The following is a 21218-nucleotide window of genomic DNA, read 5'->3' as shown; positions in this document are numbered from 1 at the left end:
GAAACCCCAAACTGTCTCAGTTGCTGTTTGAGTACCAAAAAGTAAACAGGCGAAGCTCTCCAGTCTAAAAGCAGCTCTGTTAATATTACTTGAGCTTTTGCCCCCTCCTTTTTGTCCTTTAACATTCAAGTTTTCAAACAAATACACACTTTAAATGTACCAAGAATACACAAAAATGTCTTACATAATAAAAATAGTTTAATTACATTACATTTTGACTCCAAAATATCCTCATTTGAAAACATAAACATGCCTATTTTTTAATCAAGGAAGCTGTGGTACAAGCTGTTTCCAAGGCCTCCTATTGGAAGAGGTTAGGATCCCAAACCCCACCCTGAGTTCTACCCCTCAACTGTGCTCCCATAACCTGCAGGACTTTTCCCTGAAAATAATGAAAGGCTTCATGTGTTCACACTTGACAATTACAGTTGTTTAGGTAAACGTAAACCCTCAAGAACAGTCTATGAAACGGACTATTACTCGGCTCCAAAGCAGGTTCTTCTTTGACTGCACATGTATCTCGAGAACAAATGAAATGTGATAAAACCAAAATGAGCTACTTGCAATAAAAGTGGGAATGCAAAAAAAACCACAAACTATTTTAGTCATACACAGACAGGACTGGGAGAAGAAGCCTGGGGCCCAAAAGCAGTGAAGCATTCATTGCTATAACAGAATGATTACTGGACTGGCTTTAGCAGATGTGGTCTCATTTACTTGTCAAGAAAACCAGTGAGGAGGGCACTCCTCCCCACCCGACAGAAGGGGGACGCTTTGGGGAGTCATGAGACCCCAAGCAATGCAAACAGGGACTTAGGCCCGGTACGCCCAGCACTAACGACCACACTCTCTCAGGTTTAGAACAGCCTCTCTCTCACATGACTTTAAGGTTTGGGGGACTGTTTCTGTAAGAAAACTATGACTGGTGGAAAATGGTACTTTGTGTGTATATTTCTCATATCCAAGCACAGGATGCTGGCTCACAATGGCCACTTGCCAGCTTGAAAAACTAGAGGAAAACACAAGTACAGCGGAGGACATGAGCATTAAGATGCGGCTGGGCGCGTTCTGAAGGTTTGTTTTAGAAGCGAAATGCTATTTTGATCAGTGACCATTTTCTCAATGGATATGATGGGGTCAAATTTGAATTTGTTTTCCTATTATGTGCATGGTTAACTTGTGACTGATGTATATTTGTTAATTTTTCTTAATCTGCAAGTCAATAAGGCATATATCAATTAGAAATAATAAAAAATGTTTAGTAGGTATGGGGCAGAAATTATCAGAGGAATTTCCAGAAGGTTTACTTGAGCAAAAATTCTCATTAAATGGTATATAAGCAAGAGCCCACCCAAGTGAGTTTCTTCAGTATTTTCTGAATAGTTTTACTTCCTGTATATTTAATTTTTCTCCTTCCCTTTCAAGATATATAATCCTTAAAACTCTAATCCTAGAACAACCTCCCTCTCATTCCCCTGAAGGGGGATTTTAAGTCCCTTTCTGTCTTAAGTCTACAATGGGGTCAGATCAAATATTTAATCCAAAAACATTTATACCTCATTTTCAGAGGAACCTACCCCTACTGCCCTAGCCAAGTACCACAGCTAAATAGTGGGAGATTCTTAGCTAGAACTCACAACCAGAACTGAAAAACACTCTAAAATCTAAATTCATCTATTTCTGTCAAAATTGGACAAAATTTTGGACTGATCCATCCATCCTTAACATAACCTTCCAAGACAGGCAGAAGAAAACAAAACTGCGCCAGACCTCTAGGTTTCCAAAGCCCGCCTGCAGAGCACAGTTCCAAGGGGCAATGCTCAAAGCTAGGTTTGTTACTGGTATATTCATTTCTCCAGGGCAGGAAACCTCTGAAGTATGGATCCCAGCAAGGGCAGAGCAGTCTACCCTCTCACTGTGCTGTCAGCTCTTTCACCTCCGTATGATGCCTCCCTGTCACCTGACGCTCGGTCCACCAACACTGAAACATCATGTCCTCTCCCCGCAAGCCTGCTCCACTTGCCAGGGCTCATCATTTTATCAAAGGGGCAACTCTTTCCATCCTGCTGCCCAAATCTTTCCTTTCTCCTTGCCCAAGCCTATCCCCTAACTTTCCAAAATCCATCTAACTCCTCTCCATCTCCACTGCCAAAGCCCTACCCTAGGCCACCAGTATCTTTCACCTGGTCTATACTGCACCCTCCAACGGGTTTGCCTGACTTCCCAACCTGCCATCTTTGCCAATATAACCATTCTATTCCAGACAACACAGTTTTATAACAGCTCATGCATACATTCATGAATAGAGAATAATTTTAATTTCATCCTTGTCGGTGAGGTTGTTAGGCCAGTTTAAGAAACAAAGGCAGCCCATCAGCTTTGCCTATGATGTTTGTTATTCCAGAAACACCATACCCTATCCTTCCTGTTTTTTCAAAGCCCCAATTCAAGTGTCATCTTTTCTGCAGAGCTGACTGGTCCCTAACATTGGGTAAGAACAATCATGGGGAAAAAAAGAATAGCTATGGGTAACACAGAAGAGTGAAGAGAAAACAGACCTGCTCTGAAACCCCAGCTGCACTGCTAAACGCTGAGTGACTCTGGGAAGCGTTCTCAATCCTCTAGGCCTTGGTTTACTATTGTTAACGCTGGAACATCGCCTCATAATGCAGGGTAATTCTGAGAATATTATACAGTGAACATCAACAAATATCGGTTCTTTTTTGAGCATCTGATTCGATTATGGTCTGCTTCTACGCAAATCAGCATTTTACATTTTAAACATTTACTGTTCCCCATTAGCATTATTTTCAAACTAAACTGAAAGTTTTTTAGGAAAATTCATGTTAGATATGAAAAAGTCTTTAAAATATAAGGCATCATACAATATATTTTTTCTTACTCCCTATAGTAGGTGACGCATAGCTCTTGCAGGGATGCCCAGTAAATACTATTCATTTTGAACTGGCTAAAAAAAAAACTTATTTTTTGTAAGAAAAATTTCCCTTCATGAAAAACCCTCCACCATGGGACTTGCATATACTCCACCCCCAACAACCAGCTAAGACTTCAGGCCTGTGCTCACCTAATAGACTAGGATCTGCTCGGACCATCTTCTGCTTTTTCTTCTTCTTACCACTTTGTACAGCTTCAAAATTGGATTGTTGGTTGTTGGTCTGATTGGTCTGAAATACTGAATGGAGTGCACTGTGGTTCATCCCCCACACAGAGTCCTGTAACACAAGACGGCACTACTGAGATTACACAGCAGACACAAGCTTGGCCCACCCTCAGAAAATGGCTGACCTGGCCTCACCGTACCAAGGAGGAGTTTAAAAACAGAAAGCCTACCATGGATTCTGGTAACAATGAAACTGAGAGCAGTCCACTGAGCCACCTTCTTCCCTTCACTGAGATTCAGACAACCCACTTAGGCTGTGTGTCTCCACAAGGCCCATCCTGGGGACTCCAGGTGGCCACACTGCTGGGACAGCACAGCTGTCAAAACCTCTCCAGGGGCTTCCCTGGTGGCTCAGTGGTAAAAAATCCGCCTGCCAATACAAGGGACACAGGTTCGATCCCTGATCCGGGAAGATCTCACCTGCTGTGGAAGGACTGAGCCTGTGCTCTGGAACCTGGGAGCCACAACTGCTGAGCCTGCACACCCTAGAGCCTGTGCTCCATAATAAGAGAAGCCATTGCAATGAGAAAGCCATTGCAATGAGAAAGCCTGTGCATCGCAATGGAGAGGGGCCCCCGCTCACTGCAACTAGAGAAGAAGCACAGCAAAAAATGAAATAAAAAACCAAACAACTCTCCAGACATACATGGAATCTGTACTAACCACCAGCAATTTGCTCTCGGGCAATTTACACCCCTCACCTACTCGAAAGTGGAAGGTTCGTTTGTTCTCTGGGCCTCAGGACAGAGAGGACAGCCTATAGACCGGCTGGCAGCCCATTACCAAACCAAGTTCATGTCATGTACTTTATCCCTATCAGCAATCCCAGAAGGGATCTGTTCCCAAAATATTATTCACATATTTTAATGGTCTACCAGCCATTAACACTTACGTGCTGCTCTTATGAGAGCAACTCATTTTAAACTGGGATCAGGTTCTTGAGCTAGGTGACTGTACGGGTCGGGGGGGGGCCGCGGAGTGGAGCGAGCCCGGTGGGAGGACGAGCCTGGCTGTGCGCGCAGAGGCGGCCCTCTCACAAACGCAGAGAGACTTCTGTACTGCTACACGGTGTCTCCTCTTTTGATTCCTTAAAACATCTTTCCTGGGGCTGTTTGTGTTCACATCTTTCATTTTCCTTCAATTGATCCATTAGCCCTATCTATCCAAAAGGATTTTATGCCCTATACTTCTCTATACCCTACACATTCCTAAAAGTGTGCTATGACAAACATTACCTCCAGTAGAAGAACTACAAGATTAAAAACATTCTGAAGCCTCTCCATGAGTCCCGACAGATTTGTTTTTCAGAAAACTTGTAAAGACAATCCTTATCATTCATGGATTCCATTATCTGCGAATTTGCTTACTTGTAGTCTTTCTGTCGTCACCCTGAATATGCATGTCTACAGAGCAATGAAAAACTGAGCTGCCCAAGATACACGTTTCCAGCTGAGGCAGAACTGGGCAATATTTTCTGCCTTCTTGTCTCAGCTCTCATACTGCAAAGGAGCGTCAGAATGGTCTATTTACGGTCATGTTGCTGTTGGTGATTTCATTGTTTAAAATGGCTCCCAAGGGTCAAGCACTGTCTAGTGTTTCTAAAGGGCCCAAAGGCTGTGATGTGCCTCAGAAAATGTGTGTGTTAGGTAAGCTTTATTCAGGCACGAGTCATAGTGACATTGGCTGTGAGTTCAGTATTAAGGAAGCAGTGATGTATTTAAATAAGGCATCCTTAAATAGAAACACACACAGAATAAAGCTACCAGCTGATACAAATGCTGTAACACAGGTCCACAGAAACCTAACCCTGCTAGGAGCAATGGTTCAGCATTTGCTAATTCTGTGTTGGCATCAAGTTCACAGAAGAGAACTCCCAAGAATAACAAGAACTGATTATACCTTTACATTCTCATCAACAGTGTATGAGATATTTGGCAGGTACAGTATTGTCAGTACTGGGAACAAATGATATGGAGCTTCAGAGAGTTAACATTGGTGAGTTTTAACTATTAAAACCAAATTTATGCGTCTATGACAAGTTGGCATTTGCAATTGGACAGAGGCACTTATATGAACCAAGAAAAATGGGGCTGGCATGCCTAACAGTGAATGAATGGTTATATATTTTCTATTTGGGAAATTCACAAAGGTCTCAGGACATGTAACTTGAAAATGTCAAGTCTACGTGGTTTTAAAAGGTTCCAGTCATGCGATGTACAAAAATGGTAGTAGTATTTTACATTTTCATTTCTCTGGCTCCACTTTCAAGACACTATCCCTGACCAGGGCACTGCACCCACTGCTGCTTCATACCTGCTGCTGCTGCTGCTGCTGCTGCTGCTGCTGTTGTTGCTGCTGCCGCTGGTTGGCTTTCTGTTTGGCACGGCGCTCAAGGAACTGCTTGGCAAACTCCTTGGCCTCAGAGGTATCTCCTAAATAGGCCCTAATGTAATCATGGACCTCATATGGAGATTCCACTTCCTTCAGGAAAGAAACAAATGTGGGCACTGTAACACGAGAGGGGAGAAGACATAGAAAGTAACAATGAAATACCACACAGCAGAGATCAGGTTCAGTCTTCAATATATTTTAACACCTAACAGGGACATGAATGATGGAAACTGGAAAGGCATGCAGCTATTACACTAAATATTCTTTAACCTACTCTGTAGTCGTGGGGGGGAACCCCACTCTGATTGTAATGCCCCAAATCATCTGAAATATCACAGAGATGAAGATATCATGCATGTATTTGTTTCACTAAATGTTATTTTGGTAGAAACTAAGTTATGTTGATGGAAACAATTGCTTGCCTAAGACTAAAGTAATCTGGGGATTCCTTTCTTTTCTTCTTTAAATTCAGTCAGTATGTTTTAAGTGCCACGGTGTGTGCCAGGCACCATGACAGATACTGAAGATACAGCTGCAGCCTCCTTTCACTTCACTGAAATAACCTCTGTTTACACAGGAAAATTCGACATGAAGCAGTGTGGTGCAGGAGAAAAGTGCAAGTATCAGAGTTAGACAGACATGGGTTTAAAACTTGACTCTGAAATTTGCTCACTGTGTGACCTTGACGAGCTACTTAACCATCCTGAGCCTCCGTTTCCTAATTTATAAAATGAGGATAACATCACTGACATTGTAAAGGTAAGTTTATGGCCAAAATTAAGATAACTAGGATAACACATATTAACCCCTAGAAAGTGCCTAGTACACGGTAGGTGCTTAATGGATGGTAGCCATTACTATTTTTCGCTCTTGCTTTCTCTGACTTATTCTGACCATCAGCTATTGTCACACTGCTGCCAAGGAACCCTTCAATTCTCTTCCTGCTCTGTTTTTTTTTAAAAGAAGGTTTCTGGTTTTAGAAAAGACATCAGAGATGGACTAGTTCAGCAAAGCCCACGAGTTATGGGAATCCCGTCCACACCAAGCTGACTGGTCTCTGTTCGAACATTTGCAGGTGAGGGAAGTACTCGCTTCCATCTCAGGCAGACAAATCTTTGTGAACAATCAACAAGCAGCAACTTTTGCTTCAAATTGCACCACAACCTTTTCATTTGCATACATTACAGGTCTCAGCTTTATCCCATACAAAGCACGGCTACCTGCTCTGTCACGACTCCCACCCCTGCCCCCAAAGGCAGGAAGGGAAAATTCTCACGTCACCTCAGTCTTCTCTCGTGCAGGCTGACCTATGTCCCCAGTATAGCAGTTACTCTCCTTTGTCCATCTGGCGATGCCCCCCCAAAAATGAGCAGGACAGAACCATGATCTCTTCTGCCCTGTCCATCATAGGACAGCCTGCAATAGCAGCTACTTTTTGGTGTCCACTGGTAACCTAGTTCAGTATAGTATTACAGAACTTTTCTCACAAGTAATGCTGTAAAAGAGTCAAGTTCTTACAGTAGGTGCAGGACTTGACCTCCATCAGACTTCACCTCCTGAATGCTGGCCCATCATTTCAATTTCCTAACTCTTTGTGGCGCCTGCTCTGCCATTCCACATGCTGGGTTTCCCTCCCCAGTTCTTACCATCCAAGTTATTTGCCGTATTAAGGGCATGAAGCATCTGTTCACACCACTGGGTAAATCCATCTTGGGCTTTATTTACTCCCTGAAAGAGCTTCAGCAATTTTTCTTCTTCTTCTACTTTCTTACTCTGCCGGTTAGACACACCTACAGATTTACTAAAGCAAAACAATAGGGTGGTATTATATTCCCAGGAACTGTTACTATTACGATCATACTCTAACACCATACACAGATAACGTCTTGGCAACATTGGATGGCCGTCCAGCAATCCAATTCTTGGCTCCGAAAATGAAAACAAACAGACAAACAAACAAAGGCCCAAAACCAAAAAAAGTGAAATACTGGGGTTGGGGGTGGGGGAGTTTACTCAATACCTATTAAAATCTAGCCTTGGTTAATACATTCTAGTTTGTGAATACAGGGCTTCTCTTCAGAGAAATTATTAAGTTCTTCTCATGTGTCCGTCAGTAAGATTTTAAATTTTGCTAAGCCTCAGTTTCCTCATCTGTAAAATGATACTAATACTTCTTTGGGTTATTAAAAGGAATAAAAATATTATATGCAAAGGCCTAGAGCACAGTGCCTGGCAAAGATGCTCAACATGTTATTCAGTGTCCTATTCATCACACATTAAGCCCTTAATTAATCGAGAAGAAATATTCTGACAACACTACCATTTATTAAGTAGTTACTATGTGCCAGGCACTTTACTAACTACTTCACATGTATTCACTTAACCTTTACAACCACACCCATGAAGTTATTATTGTTATCTTCATTTTACAGATGAGGGAACTGAGGCTCAAAGAGGTTCCCTCCTGCCCAAGGTCACACAGCTAGTAAGTGCTAGTGCTGGGATTTGAGTTCATGATTTAACATTAAAACCCATGCTTGTTCAACAAAAGAAAGATGAATGTCAGATGTAACAAATTTATCATAAAAATAAAACAGTTTAAGTGTTCATAATACTCTAACTTACAATTTTAGAGAAAATGCTAGAATCTATAGAGACTACCTTGGAGAAATATTCAACAGCCGTAACAAAAAATATTAAGTGGTTACCACGTGACAGGCAACAGACTCCATGTCCAGCAACCAAAGGAGCCGCTAGTAATAACACGAATGTGTTTCCACAGGGAAGAAAAACAATCATCAAACTATCACCTCAGATGCCAGGAAACAGGTGAAAGTAAGTAAAAACTAAATAACTGCCTTTCTCTGGCCACCCAGTATCATACTCCTCACATGCTCCTCCTCCCTCAACCCACCAAGGAACACAGGTCGATCACTTTGAGCCCTACCTGAGACCGGCGTTTTTATTTTTGTTTGTTGAGTTTCTAGGTCCCACCTCTTTCACTGCATCATCCCAGAATCCCATGTTGGAGTTTTTAGTGTCAGCATTGCTCCAGATACTACTGACTAGGTCAGAGGCCCACTGGTTGGGGGGACCGGTATTTATAGAGCCCCAAACAGAATTCCCAATGCTGGTGTGCAGGTTGGAATGCTGTTAAAGAAAAAGAGACAAATAACTACAGTTAACAATATTAAAAAGACGAAAAGAGAGCACATCAAAGTCAGCACAGGTAACTCACACCGCCAGCCCACACAGCAACTGCTCAGGAAGACAGACCCACCGTATTATTCCGGGCTCTGTTTGGCTGCTGCTGTTGCTGCTGCTGCTGCTGCTGCTTCTGCATCTGCCTGGCCTCTTCCTGTTGGATCTCCAGAAGAGACTTCGCGGTGCCTGCAGGTTTGCTGACGTTCCCCCAGCCCGAGAGTTTCTGCTGTTGCTGCTGCTGTTGCTGCTGCAGAGCTTTCATCAATTCCCTCTGTTGGCGCCTCTGCTGCAGGCACAACAGAAGCTACCTCAGGATTCCAGTTTTTAAAATAGTTACAAATGTCCAGTATACTGAATGGAACATAAATATATAGTGTGTGTGCTGAGACGCTTCAGTCGTGCCTGACTCTGTGACCCTATGGACTGTACCCACCAAGCTCCTCTGTCCATAGGATTCTCCAGGCAAGAGCTGCCATGCCCTCCTCCAAGGGATCTTGCCAACCCAGGGATCAAACCCGTGTCTCTTACGTCTCCTGTATTGGCAGGTGGATTCTTTATCACTAGCACCACCTGGGAAGCAACTAAACACCTAACCGTTAACTCCTCTGCTGTAAATAAAGATGTAAACAGTCAGAAGTACTAAGAGGAGAATAAAAAGAAATTAAGAATTACTTCTTAAAAATTAAACAGGACTTCTGGTTAAGCATAAAAATGTAATGTGTTTATTTCCAAAGTCCTATCAAAATGACAAAAACAATTTTTTTCTAAAACATAAACTTTAAGGACAAAGAGAACGGAAAAGTTTTTAAAAGCTGGAAAGTGGGCAAATAAAGACGGCCAATACAACAGGCCCAGTAAGTTGACACCTAAGTAAAGGAAGCTCAGAAACAGGTCAATTCATACAGAAAGCTCAGGATTACAGGCAGGGGTATCTCAAACAAAGGAAAACAGGCTGAAAGTCTGTAAAAAGCAACATTAAGACCCCGACTACCTTCCCCACCCAACATAGTTGGCAGCTATCCCTCACCTCTCCCCAGCAGAAAATTAAAACTTTCCTTTTTAAAGAGGCTGAACCAGGTAAGTGGATTATTCTACAAGAAAGCTGACCTAGCACAAGAGAATACACCTACAGATACCAACAGATGGTGGGATGTGAACAGAAGAAACCACTGTAGACAACATCACAGCAAAGCCCAGCAAGGTGCCACATGCACCAGAACCTCCCAACAGCTCCTCAGTGCCTTATTCCTAAATCAGAACAAACAGTCCAGGATCCACAGACACTTGACACAGCCTAAAAGATGAAAGCCAAAGACCAAATCAAACAAACAAAATTCTGTTGGAACAGAAACAAGGGAAAATAGGAGTGATCAGTAAGTATTATTCTTAGAGGTTAGATGTTGTATTCAGTAAAACAAGAGTAAGAGACTATAAACACAAACACTTCAGAGGGAACACTATATGGACTCAGAACTTTAAAATAAGAGAGCATACATTAAAAGTTCAATAGAAGGACTGAAAGAAAAGATTGAGAAAATATTCCATCACAAAGGACAATAGAGAACGAGATGGAAAGAAATATGTGCGCGTGCTGTCACTTCAGTTTGTCCGACTGGGTGACCCCATGGACTACAGCCCACCAGGCGTCTCTGTCCACGGGATTCTCCCAAACAAGAAGGGAGGCTGACACTTCCTCCTCCAGGGAATCTTCCCCACCCAGGGATTGAACCCTCGTCTCTTACGTCTCCTGCACGGGTAGGTGGATTCTTTACCATTAGCGCCACCTGGGACAACATGCAGATGACAAAATGTTGAGAAACAGAGCACATGTGCAGCAAGCCAAGCGTGTTCAGATCTGAACAAGTTAGAGGGTCCTGGAAAGGACACCTCCAGGGAGAGAGTGAAACCGAACTGCTGGATACTATCTGCTGGTTGAAGCATGTGCAGACTTAACTGTTCAAAGAAAATCAAATGAAAATACAAGGCAAATATTAACTTCTAACAGACAAAAATATGAAGAAAAGACCTGTGATTCCAACTCTGATGACCATTATTATTATTTTTTTATTTAGCAGAGACCACAATTGTCGGAACAATTTCTAGCCTTGGAGGAGGAAGCTACACTGTGCTCTGCATCCAGCTGTTAACTTTTGAGAAAAGAGAGATGATTTCAGAGAAAGCTCAGCCTTTTTTCTTTTGAAAGAGGGTAGGAAATATGGTAAATTTTAAGGCGAAGAAAGCTTTTAACCTCCTGGGTGATGTCATGCACACTACACAGTGAACATGCACAGTTTTCATGGCCTTTAGTGAACCACACCACCCAGATCCAGAATGACAGCCTGCATTCTCAAACAAACTGACTGCTCTGCCTCAAATCATATCCACGCGCAGTACCTCCTTTAAGACTCAGTTACCTCATGCCACCTTCTCAGAGAGGCCTTCCCAGTCAGTACTACCTAAAACTAGACAATCAACTGCCACCCACCACCAATACTATCCCCAACTCCAAACCTTCTCCCTATGCCCCTTTCCACTTTATTTTTCTTTCTGACACATATTGCCTTCTAGAACTCCATATGTCTTTTCTTGTCCTTGTCCCCTCAACTAAAGGTAAGCTTTATGGAGGGAGAGAATTTTGTCTGTTTTAGATTCAACTATATCCGCATGAGCAGCAAATACACGACGGGCGGATGGCACTCAGCCAGTGGTATGCTGAGCCAGACCATTTCACTTAACTCATTTTTTCCTTTCTGTCAAGAACTACATTCTGCCACCCCCTACCCCCGACCCCTTCACTCTTTTGTATCCTCTTTATCCTAATGAGGAACTACAGGATATAGACAAACAAGCAGAGAGACTGTATTTCTGTCATATTTTAAGGTTTTCTAAGTTAGTCAGACCCCAGTACACTTTAGAGAAAAAAATTTCTGCATTGTAAGCATCAAATTTATAAGAGGCTATCTGCACAAAACTCACCCCCAATTCTGAAACACCCGTGTAACTTTTGTTTCTGAGCTATTCTCTCAAGAGCTTTGGTAAAGGTAACCGAACATTTTTGTACCCAATCTTAATGTTATTCCTATTAGATCCTTCATATTTGCTAGTGACCATCGTACAAGTTCTAAAGAGCTGAAAAATAAATATCTAATTTGGATACACGGCAACTCTGACAACAATATTTATCTTTAGCAGTCACTAATACAGAACGCACACTGGCTATTCTGAATCACCGATTGTCTAGATCACTTTTAAAATTTACCTCCTCTCGAAGCTGCCGTTCTCGTTCCTCTTCTAGTTTCTGGATTTCAGCCAATGATAGCGTTGCCTGGGACTGACATGCTGTTGTATTGGACTGCTGGCCCCACGTTGAAGAAGAGGGAAGCTAGCAAAAAAGGAAGGCAGAAGAGTCCATGAGGACACACGGACAGGAAACAGAGCGGCAATGATGCATTGTGTACAGACAGAACATTCATGCTTCCCCCAATTCCATTTACAACATTCACTTCAAATTTCCTTCTCTGATCCTTTTACATGACTACTCTACCAATCAGTTTTTTCTTTTACTTAATTTTCTTTTGTCACAAGGTTATTTTAAAACAACTTAAAACACATCAATATTATTGTTGTTTTAGTCGCTAAGTGGTGTCCAACTCTTTTGCAACCCCATGGACTGTAGCCCGCCAGGCTTCTTTCTCCATGGGATTCCCCAGGCAAGAATCATGGAGTGGGTTGCCACGTCCTTTTCCAGGGGTTTTTCCTGACCCAGGGATTGAAACCACATCTCCTGCACTGGCAGGCAAGTTCTTTACCACTGAGCCACCAGGGAAGCCCAAAATACATCAACACACTTTTATCTGATTTATTCTGATGAAACTGCAAATTTGTTACACCTGCCACTGATATACACTCCAATATACAACCATAAAGAGAGAGAATGAAACAAAAAAATACTAAGTTTTTAATCCAAGGAGGTAATAAGGACATGATACCCTGTTTTCCAGTGGAAGGGTTAAGGACAAGATTTCTGAAGGCAAAGCAGAGGTGGGTAGCTGATGCCAGGCACAGTTTTCAATACGTCTTTCATGAAAGGGAGTTAACCAGGCTGTGGCTTCTAGTCATGAGTGCTAAATTGGTTTTAATCGATATAATTCTGTTTTTCCTATCCCTTAAAATTATGGACTAAAATAAAGTGTAAACATGAGTCCTGTATACTTTAGCGTTCTCAAAAGTTTGATTATTTCTAAGGGAATCCCTTGGTCTTTCTGGGCCAGAGAAAGATTCACTCAATTTTCACACATCTTATGGCTCTTAAAAACAAAAACAACAAAAACCAAATACAAACCAGATAATAAAAACAGTACGTGTGTGTGGATCAAAACAAAATTGCCAAAATAGAAAGGTTCTTCAGTAGGAATCTCTAAAATTGGAACTGATGGGATAAGGGTAAAAGCAGCTTAAACTGTCACTGATGTTACCAGACAGCTCTCCAAACAAGTGCCCTCAACACTAATGAACATCCTCAACATACTAAGCAACCCTCAACATTTTCTGCCCAGCGGTGGGTAGTAGGGGCACTTCTCTTACATGCACCTGTGCTCCGGGAGGAGAGGGGTACAGAAGGGAGCTAAGAGAGAAAGACGGGGTACTAAGTAGGAAAAGTGGGGCACAAATGAACTCTTCCTCTCCACAGGGAACGACACATTTGGAAAGTCCTATCAAAGCTGCAGCGTCACTCAGAAGACCTGTGACAACGGAGACACCCTGGCCCCCATGTTCAATGAACAGCCAAAGGTAAAGCCAAAGAATTTGCATATTTTTGTAATTCTGATGCAATCAGCTAGCAACCACTGTCGTTGTCTAAAATCCCAGCTGCTGTATCACCCCACTGTACCCAGGAACCAATCGCCAGTCCTCTGCAGAAACTCAGCCAGCACCAAGAATAGATTCACTGCCTCCTGAAATGGCCTGTTCCCCTAACAGGCACCTCTGAAATCCTCCTTTATTTTGTGCCAAAATATAGTTCACTGTACTTTCTGCTCGTGATTCACAAGTCTGTTCTCTGGAGTAATGCAGAACAAATCTAAGTCTCCTTCACATGACAGATCGCTATCATTTCCCTTAAGTCTTATTTGTACACAAGAAATACTATCCCATCACTCCATCAACACTGCCTCAGGGCATTTTCCAGTTCAACCAACATCCTGTACTGCCCAGAGAACTGAAGGTTGTCAATCACACTTTTCTGAACAACTCTCTCCCAAGTGAGAAGCAAACAGTAGGGTATTTGGGACATCTTCGGACCCCTGAATGCCTAATATCCTTCACTGATACTTAAAAATTTACATTTTCCCCCTGCTCTGATACTGCTACCTTACTTTTTCAACACCATTTTTTAAGTAACATTTCTTTAAGAAGTATTAAGAACAAACCTTAAAAAATGTAAAAACAGAGAGTCTATAGGACTTGTGCCCTGATCTGCTCTCTCCCAACCCCCAGCTCAGCCAGCACTTCAGATGAGGGGAGCCAAGAACACAGGCCTCCTTCTCTCCCCTCGGCTGCCAGGCAGAGGGCTGGCTTCCCGGAAAGAGCACAGTATTAGCAATTCTCATCCTGGCTCCAACTACCTGTTGCAAAGGCTAAGTTAGAGACAAGCACCGCTGAGAGATGGGAGCTCACTTCTTATGTCTAGCCTCCACTTATGGAATGGAAACTACACAGAGCTACCGAGACTGCTGTTGTTTACTTGCCAAGTCATGTCTGACTCGTTTGCTACCCCATGGACTGCATGGTATTTCCCAGGCAAGAATACTGGAATGGGTTGCCATTTCCTTCTCCAGGGGATCTTTCCGAGCCAGGGATTGAACCTGGGTCTCCTGAGACCACTAGGGCCCTGACTGCCACTGCCGTATAGTTTGAAAGGCAGAGTTTCCACGCCACCAGGGAAGGTAAGCCAAGGAGACCCGAAGGCTACTGTCCCTCCCCAAGGGCTCAACTGAAAAATCGGGTGCCATGTGTCCAGAGCAATTCCCTCTTAGCGCAGTAGGTAAAGAGTCTGCCTGCAACAATCAAACAGAGACCCGGGTTTGATTCTTGGGTCAGAAAGATTCCTGGAGAAGGAAATGGCAACCCATTCCAGTATTTTTGTCTGGAGAATCCCAGGTCGGAGAATCCCATGGTCAGAGAATCCTGGCGGGCTACAGTCCATGGGGTCACAAGAGTCAGACATGACTCAGTGACCAAACCAAACCAACACCACTGTTCCCAGCTCCAGAACTGTGACTCAGGGAACTCTGGCCTTGAGATTGAGGTGGGAGGAACAGATTGGAATAGGGAGAGCTCCAGATCTCTTCTCAAAGGAAACTGACTTCATTTGCAACAGAACATGGAGAATGAGGAGTTCAAGCCTAAGGGCACTTTCAAAATCTGTGGATGTTGGGGTAAAAGGCATTTAGGGGATAACTGGCAGATTCACTGGAGATACAGGCTGAACTGTAGGCTGCTTCTTGGTCTCAGAATTTGCAGATAACATGATACAGAAAATCCTAATGAATCCACTAAGAAACTATTAATAAATCAGTCCAGCAAGATGGCAGGATATAAGCTCAGTATACAAAAATCAATCGCACATCTATACCCTTTTAAAGAACAATCTGAAAATGAGATTTTGAAAATTTTATTTACAACGAAAGCAAGACAAAATACTTAAAAACAAATTTAACAAAAGAAGTACAAAAACTATACTCTTAAAAACTAAAGAAATTCAAGATCTAAATGAACCTAAAAACATCTTATGTTTACAGATCAGAAGACTAAGTATTGTTAAGATACCAAAACTCCTCAAACTGATCTAGAGTCAATGCAATTCTTATTAGAATCCCAGTTGGCTTCTTTGCAGAAACTGACAAACTCATTCTAAAATCTATATGGAATTTAAAGAAACACAGAAGAGCCAAAAAACTATGAGAAAAAGGAACAAATTGGGAGGACTCACTTTCTGATTTCAAACTTAACGACAAAGCAATAGTAATGTCAACACAGTGTATTACTAGCACAGTGATCATACAGATCACCTGAAGAGAATTCAGAATGCAGAAATGAATCCACATGTCTAATTTTTTAAGGAGAATGCCGTAGCCACTCAATGGACAAACAACAGTCTTTTCAACAAATGGTGCTAGGACAACTGGATAAATGAAATGCAAAAGAATGAAGTCAAACCCTCACCTCACATAATTTACAAAAATTAACTCAAAATAGATCAGGGAGCTACAACTACAAAGTCTTAGAAGAAAACACAGGATTCTATAAAACTATGACTTCAGATTTAGTAATTCTTAGATACAGCAAAAGCACAAGCGACAGAAGAAAAAACAGATAATTCGGACTTCATCAAAATGTAAAACTTTTGTGCATCAAAGGACACTGTCAAGGAAGTGGGAAAAAAACAAATAAGAGAAAATAGTTTTAAATCATTTGATATGGAACTCAAATATCTAAAACATATAAAGAACCCTTAAAAACTCAATAATAAAAAGAACCCAGTTTAAAAATAGGCGAAGGACCTACATAGACATTTCTCCAAAGAAGATTTACAAATGGTCAATACACACATAAAGAGATACTCAACATCATTAGTCATCTGGGAAATTCAAACCAAAATCAATACAAGTTATCGCCTCACACCTACTAGGACGGCTATAATCAAAAAGTCAGATAATACAGACTGAAGAGGATGTGAAGAAACTTGAATCCTCAACCACTAAACGTAACATGGTGCAGCCATTTCAGAAAACAATCGGGCAGTCCCTTAAACTGGTAAAGACGCTGGCATCACACGGCCTAGCAATCTGAGCTCTAGATATGAAGCCTAGATCGGAACCTCATGGCTCACTCTCCAGCAACTTCATTCTGCTCTCACAAACCCCCTCCATTCGCCAAACTGGCTGTTTGATCTTTATTTTTTTCTTTAAATTTAAATTTTCACTCCCTTCATGACTCAGTTTGGAAATTACCTTCTTTCAGGAAAGCTTCCCGAATGCCTCAGATGGGCAGTGGGTCTCATGTATTAGTGAGCATCAGAAGCCCTGGAGGGCTTATTCAAACACAACTGTTGGGTTCCATTTCCAAGGGGATCTCATTCAGTAAGTCTGGGTAGGACCCAAGAATGTGCCTGCCAGGCTGGATGAAATTCAAGTTGGAATCAAGATTGCTGGGAGAATTTATCAATAGCCTCAGATATGTGGTATGGCTCACATGATAAAGAATCTGCCTGCAATCCAGGAGACCCCAGTTCAATCCTGGAGTCAGGAAGATCCCCCTAGAGAAGGGAATGGCTACCCACTCCAACAGTCTTGTCTGGAGAATTCCACGGACAGAGGAGCCTGGGGGGCTATAGTCCATGGGGTTGCAAAGAGTCGGACAAGACGAAGCCATTAACACTTTTCACCTTCTAATATGCAGATAATATCACTCTAATGGCAGAAAGTGAAGAGGAACTAAAGAGCTTCTTGATGAGCGTGAAAGAGGAGAGTAAAAAAACTGGCTTAAAACTCAACATTCAAAATACTAAGATCATAGCATCCAGTCCCATCACTTCATGGCAAATAGATGGGGACAAAGTAGAAACAGTGACAGACTTTATTTTCTTGGGCTCCAAAATCACTGCAGACGGTGACTACACCCATGAACTTGAGATACTTGCTCCTTAGAAGAAAAGCTATGACAAACCAAACCTAGACTGCATATTAAAAAGCAGAGACATCACTTTGCCGACAAAGGTCCATATAATCAAACGTTGATTTTTCCAGTAGTTGTGTATAGATGCTCAAGAGTTGGAACATAAAAAAGGCTGAACACCAAAAAATTGATGCTTTTGAACTGCGGTGCTGGAGTGGACTCCTGAGAGTCCCTTGGACAGCAAGGAGATCAAACTAGTCAATCCTAAAGGAAATCAACCCGGAATATTCATTGGAAGGACTGAAGCTCCAATACTTCCGCCCCCTGATGCAAAGAGGTGACTCACTGGAAAAGACTCCGATGCTGGGAAAGACTGAGGGCAGCCGGAGGTGGAGGAGACAGAGGATGAGACGGCTGAATGGCATCATCAATTCAATGGACATGAGTTTGATCAAGCTGTGGGAGATAGTGAAGGACAGGGAAGCCTGCCTGGCATGCTGCAGTCCATGGGGTCACAGAGTCAGACACAACTTAGCAAGTGAACGTCAACAAACTCCCAGGTGATCATACCTGAGAACTACTGCTTCGTGCTCCCTCTCTCACTACACCTGCCCCACCGTATTCCAATTTTCTCTTTATGTCTTCATCCTACGAGCTCCTTGAAGACAGGGGATACTCAGCCTCATGGCCAGCCATACACTCCATGAGCAGTTTTGTAGACCCTACCATAAATCTGCTCCTCGCTCTCTGATTACTCCTATTTCATCAACACTTCCACTACTTTCCCAGTCATGGAAGGCCTACTATCTAAGAGCCATTCCAACTTCCGCCCTCATCCCTCAGATTCAGAGCATCACTAAGTCTTGCTCATTAAAGTTAGCCAGTTCTCATCTTGGCCCTATTTATTCTCACCACCACCATCACACTCTTTTTACTGGTTTCCCAGTCTCACTTTCTACTATTTCAAATAAGGCTTTGAATCCTCCTAAAACAACACTTTGCATACATCACCTCAATCCACCTTTCAATAATCCCCACAGTCAGCTATGTTTCAAGCCCTATATGATGGTTCCTACTTGTTTCTACTTACACACCCAAATGTTTGAGTTTCCTGCACTCATGAGTCTATGGGCTCTCTGAGGACAGTTGCCTTGTCTCATTTATCTTTGCCTTAGCACTGCTGAACTGACAGAGTAGGCACGCCAATGTTTAAATTTATGAACCATACAGATCCACCTGGTTTTTGCCTATGTTGCTGCTCACGTCCTAGCCTCTTTTACTTATTCTTCCTTTCTTTAAATGCCTAATACAAAGTACAATGCATCATGTTATATTTTGCTGATCAAAAAACTGAAGTTGCAATATTTAACATAAAAAACAGTTTATGCTACCGCACCACCAGCATCCACCCAACTACAAATGCGGGCAAGCAGCTCCTCCAGCCAGTGGCCTGGTCGGCGCCCGGCTTTACCTTCATCTGCGCCAGCTGCTGCTGCTGCTGCTGCTGCTGCAGCCTCCGGAGAGCCTCCTGCTGCTGCTGCCTCTGGCGCAGCAACTCCTTCTGCCGCTGGAGCTCCAGCTCTTTCCGCTTCCGCTCCTCCTCCTCATGCCGCAGCCTGGCTGCCTCCTCTTCCATCCGTAGCCGGTTCTCCTCTAACCGACGCTGGGCTTCCTCTTCTTCCCGGGCCCATTTCGCAGCCTCCTCTTCCTTCCCAGAAGGAAAAGCAAGTAATAAAATTTAATTATGTTTTAAAACAAATCTGAGTCACTTTTCAAGGCTTTGGTCAGAGGTGTGCTTACCGGATAACATCACATTTCATTTATTTGCTGCTGCTGCTACTGCTGCTAAGTCGCTTCAGTCGTGTCCGACTCTGTGCGACCCCATAGACAGCAGCCCACCAGGCTCCCCTGTCCCTGGGATTCTCCAGGCAAGAATACTGGAGTGGGTTGCCATTGCCTTCTCCAATTTATTTGCTAATTTCTACATAAAAGGAACATTACTTTGGACATCTGTGGTAATACTGATCTCTAAGAGATCACCACAACCTCAGGCAAGATCCCTTGAACCTGCTCCAACCCTGAGGCAGAGCCAGCTCGTCAGCGTGCTGGGCGCAGAGAGCTGCCAGGACCTGTAAGGAAACTGGCAGGAAAGCCTCAGCCAGTGCCAGACCCAAAGTGACTTCACAAGACCACTTAATTCCATCTGAGGGTCTCACTCCTGGTGGCTCACAGGCCCCTGGGAGATCTCCCCTTCACACATCTTCTACCCTTCTACTACTTTCAGTGGTATCCTGGATCATTTTCTTTCGCTTCTCTCCCTCGAAACCATTCCATGTGCCCCCTGGAGTTCTCCTGGCCTTCTTCTGTGGAGGCTGGTTACAGACTTTGCAATGCTCTATCTTATCCGGAGAGCACATGCCCCTCCACTCTCCAGAACTCAGGGCAGACATCGCTACTCTACGAGGACTTTCTTTGCCTTCAGGAGGTAGATGTCCCCTCTGTCTTTTGCTTACACTCAACTATACTTTGTCCTCCTCTCTCTGGCTGCTCTTAGCCAACCGGTGACAGCAACTATTATTACCTATCCAGCAACCATTCCTTTGTCTTCTTCGTAGAGAGAGCCTCCTGTCACATCTAAGGTTTGAAATGCCAAGCTTTGCTTTTTAAGCTTCCAGTGTAAATTGGGATACCCATGTAATCTAATTTAGGCCAAAGAGCTGATTCTAGAAAAGATATTCTTCCCAGAGGGAAGGAAAGAAGCATGAGAGAAGGGCCACTCCCTTTCTGGGTACCGTATGGTAAGCCAACACCACTAACCATCAGGCACAAAACATGAACTTAAAAGTCAACACACCGAGACACGGTAGGGCAGAGTGTGAACCATGAGTGAAGAAGTCAACACACCAAGACGTGCCAGAGGAAAAGCATGGGAAGCACCTGGACTCTTAACGCTATCACTGAGTCACCAAAGTTCATGTTTAGCTGCCTTATCTCCAGAACACCTTGACAAGTGAGGCAATAATGTTTTCTGCCCTTTTAGCCAATTTTAGGCCAATACTTTGATTTTTCAGTTGAAAGATCCACAATGTAGCATTTATTTCTTATAAAATCATTACCTACATAATCTGCGAGCTTCTTGAGGGCAGAAACCATTTTTCAAAAAGTTTTGGACTTGAGCAGGAAACAATCACACTGACTAGCATATGGTATATAAACAGAATGTATTAACTGTTAAATAAATAAACCAAAGAATGCATCAATATACAATCTAACTTAGAAATTATCTACCTCTAAAGAATTTAGATTTCTTTAAAGAGTTTCAATTAAGAACTTAAGCAAAAGCAGGTAATCTCCAGTTTTGTGTCAATCTAACCAACAAACAAAAACCTACATCCGTAAGTGTGGACTGCTGCACGTGGTGACTTCCTTCCAAAGAAAACAGTAAAGGAGAAAAGTATGGCAGAGAAACCCGATAAGCACTACTGCAGCCAGGAGATCAATGTCACCATTAACAACCACATATCATGGTGCTAATATATACTCTTGGTATGTGATGAAAATGGTACTTTACCTCTGTGATCTTCTTCCCCAAACACCCCTAGTGCCAGTTTAATTGTGAGAAAAATTTCAAAAGAACTCTGATAGAGGGTTATCCTACAATATACTTACCAGTATTCCTTAAAATGGTTTAACTCAAAAAAAAAAAAAAAAAAAATTCTGAGAAACAGTCATGGCCAAGAACAAGCTAAGGAGACGTGACAACTAA

The 21218-nt window shown here is 42.7% G+C and overlaps 1 protein-coding gene across 50 annotated transcripts in view; it reads right to left on the bottom strand.

The window, feature by feature from the left end:
- The window catches only part of GIGYF2 (GRB10 interacting GYF protein 2), a 137317-nt gene that overhangs the window by 10277 nt on the left and 105822 nt on the right, over window positions 1-21218 (bottom strand). For 18 of the 50 annotated variants that reach the window (XM_081490981.1, XM_081491002.1, XM_081490988.1 and 15 more), the window contains 7 exons: window positions 18924-19160; window positions 12036-12158; window positions 8853-9062; window positions 8520-8722; window positions 7219-7373; window positions 5495-5688; window positions 3086-3233 (listed from right to left, as the gene is read on the bottom strand). In XM_081490981.1, coding sequence (XP_081347107.1) covers window positions 3086-3233; window positions 5495-5688; window positions 7219-7373; window positions 8520-8722; window positions 8853-9062; window positions 12036-12158; window positions 18924-19160 — 1270 coding nt within the window. Of the gene's footprint in view, window positions 1-2558; window positions 2680-3085; window positions 3234-5494; window positions 5689-7218; window positions 7374-8519; window positions 8723-8852; window positions 9063-12035; window positions 12159-18923; window positions 19161-21218 lie in introns of all 50 variants that reach the window. The other 32 variants (XM_081490971.1, XM_081490973.1, XM_081490972.1 and 29 more) reach the window with 9 other exon arrangements.

This window comes from Giraffa tippelskirchi, chromosome 5 (genome assembly GCF_054371585.1).
Source record: "Giraffa tippelskirchi isolate mGirTip1 chromosome 5, T2T-mGirTip1v1.2.pri, whole genome shotgun sequence".
Lineage (NCBI taxonomy): Eukaryota > Metazoa > Chordata > Mammalia > Artiodactyla > Giraffidae > Giraffa > Giraffa tippelskirchi.
The sequence above is the reverse complement of the archived record's forward strand: the minus strand, read 5'-3'. Positions and strand labels throughout refer to the sequence as shown.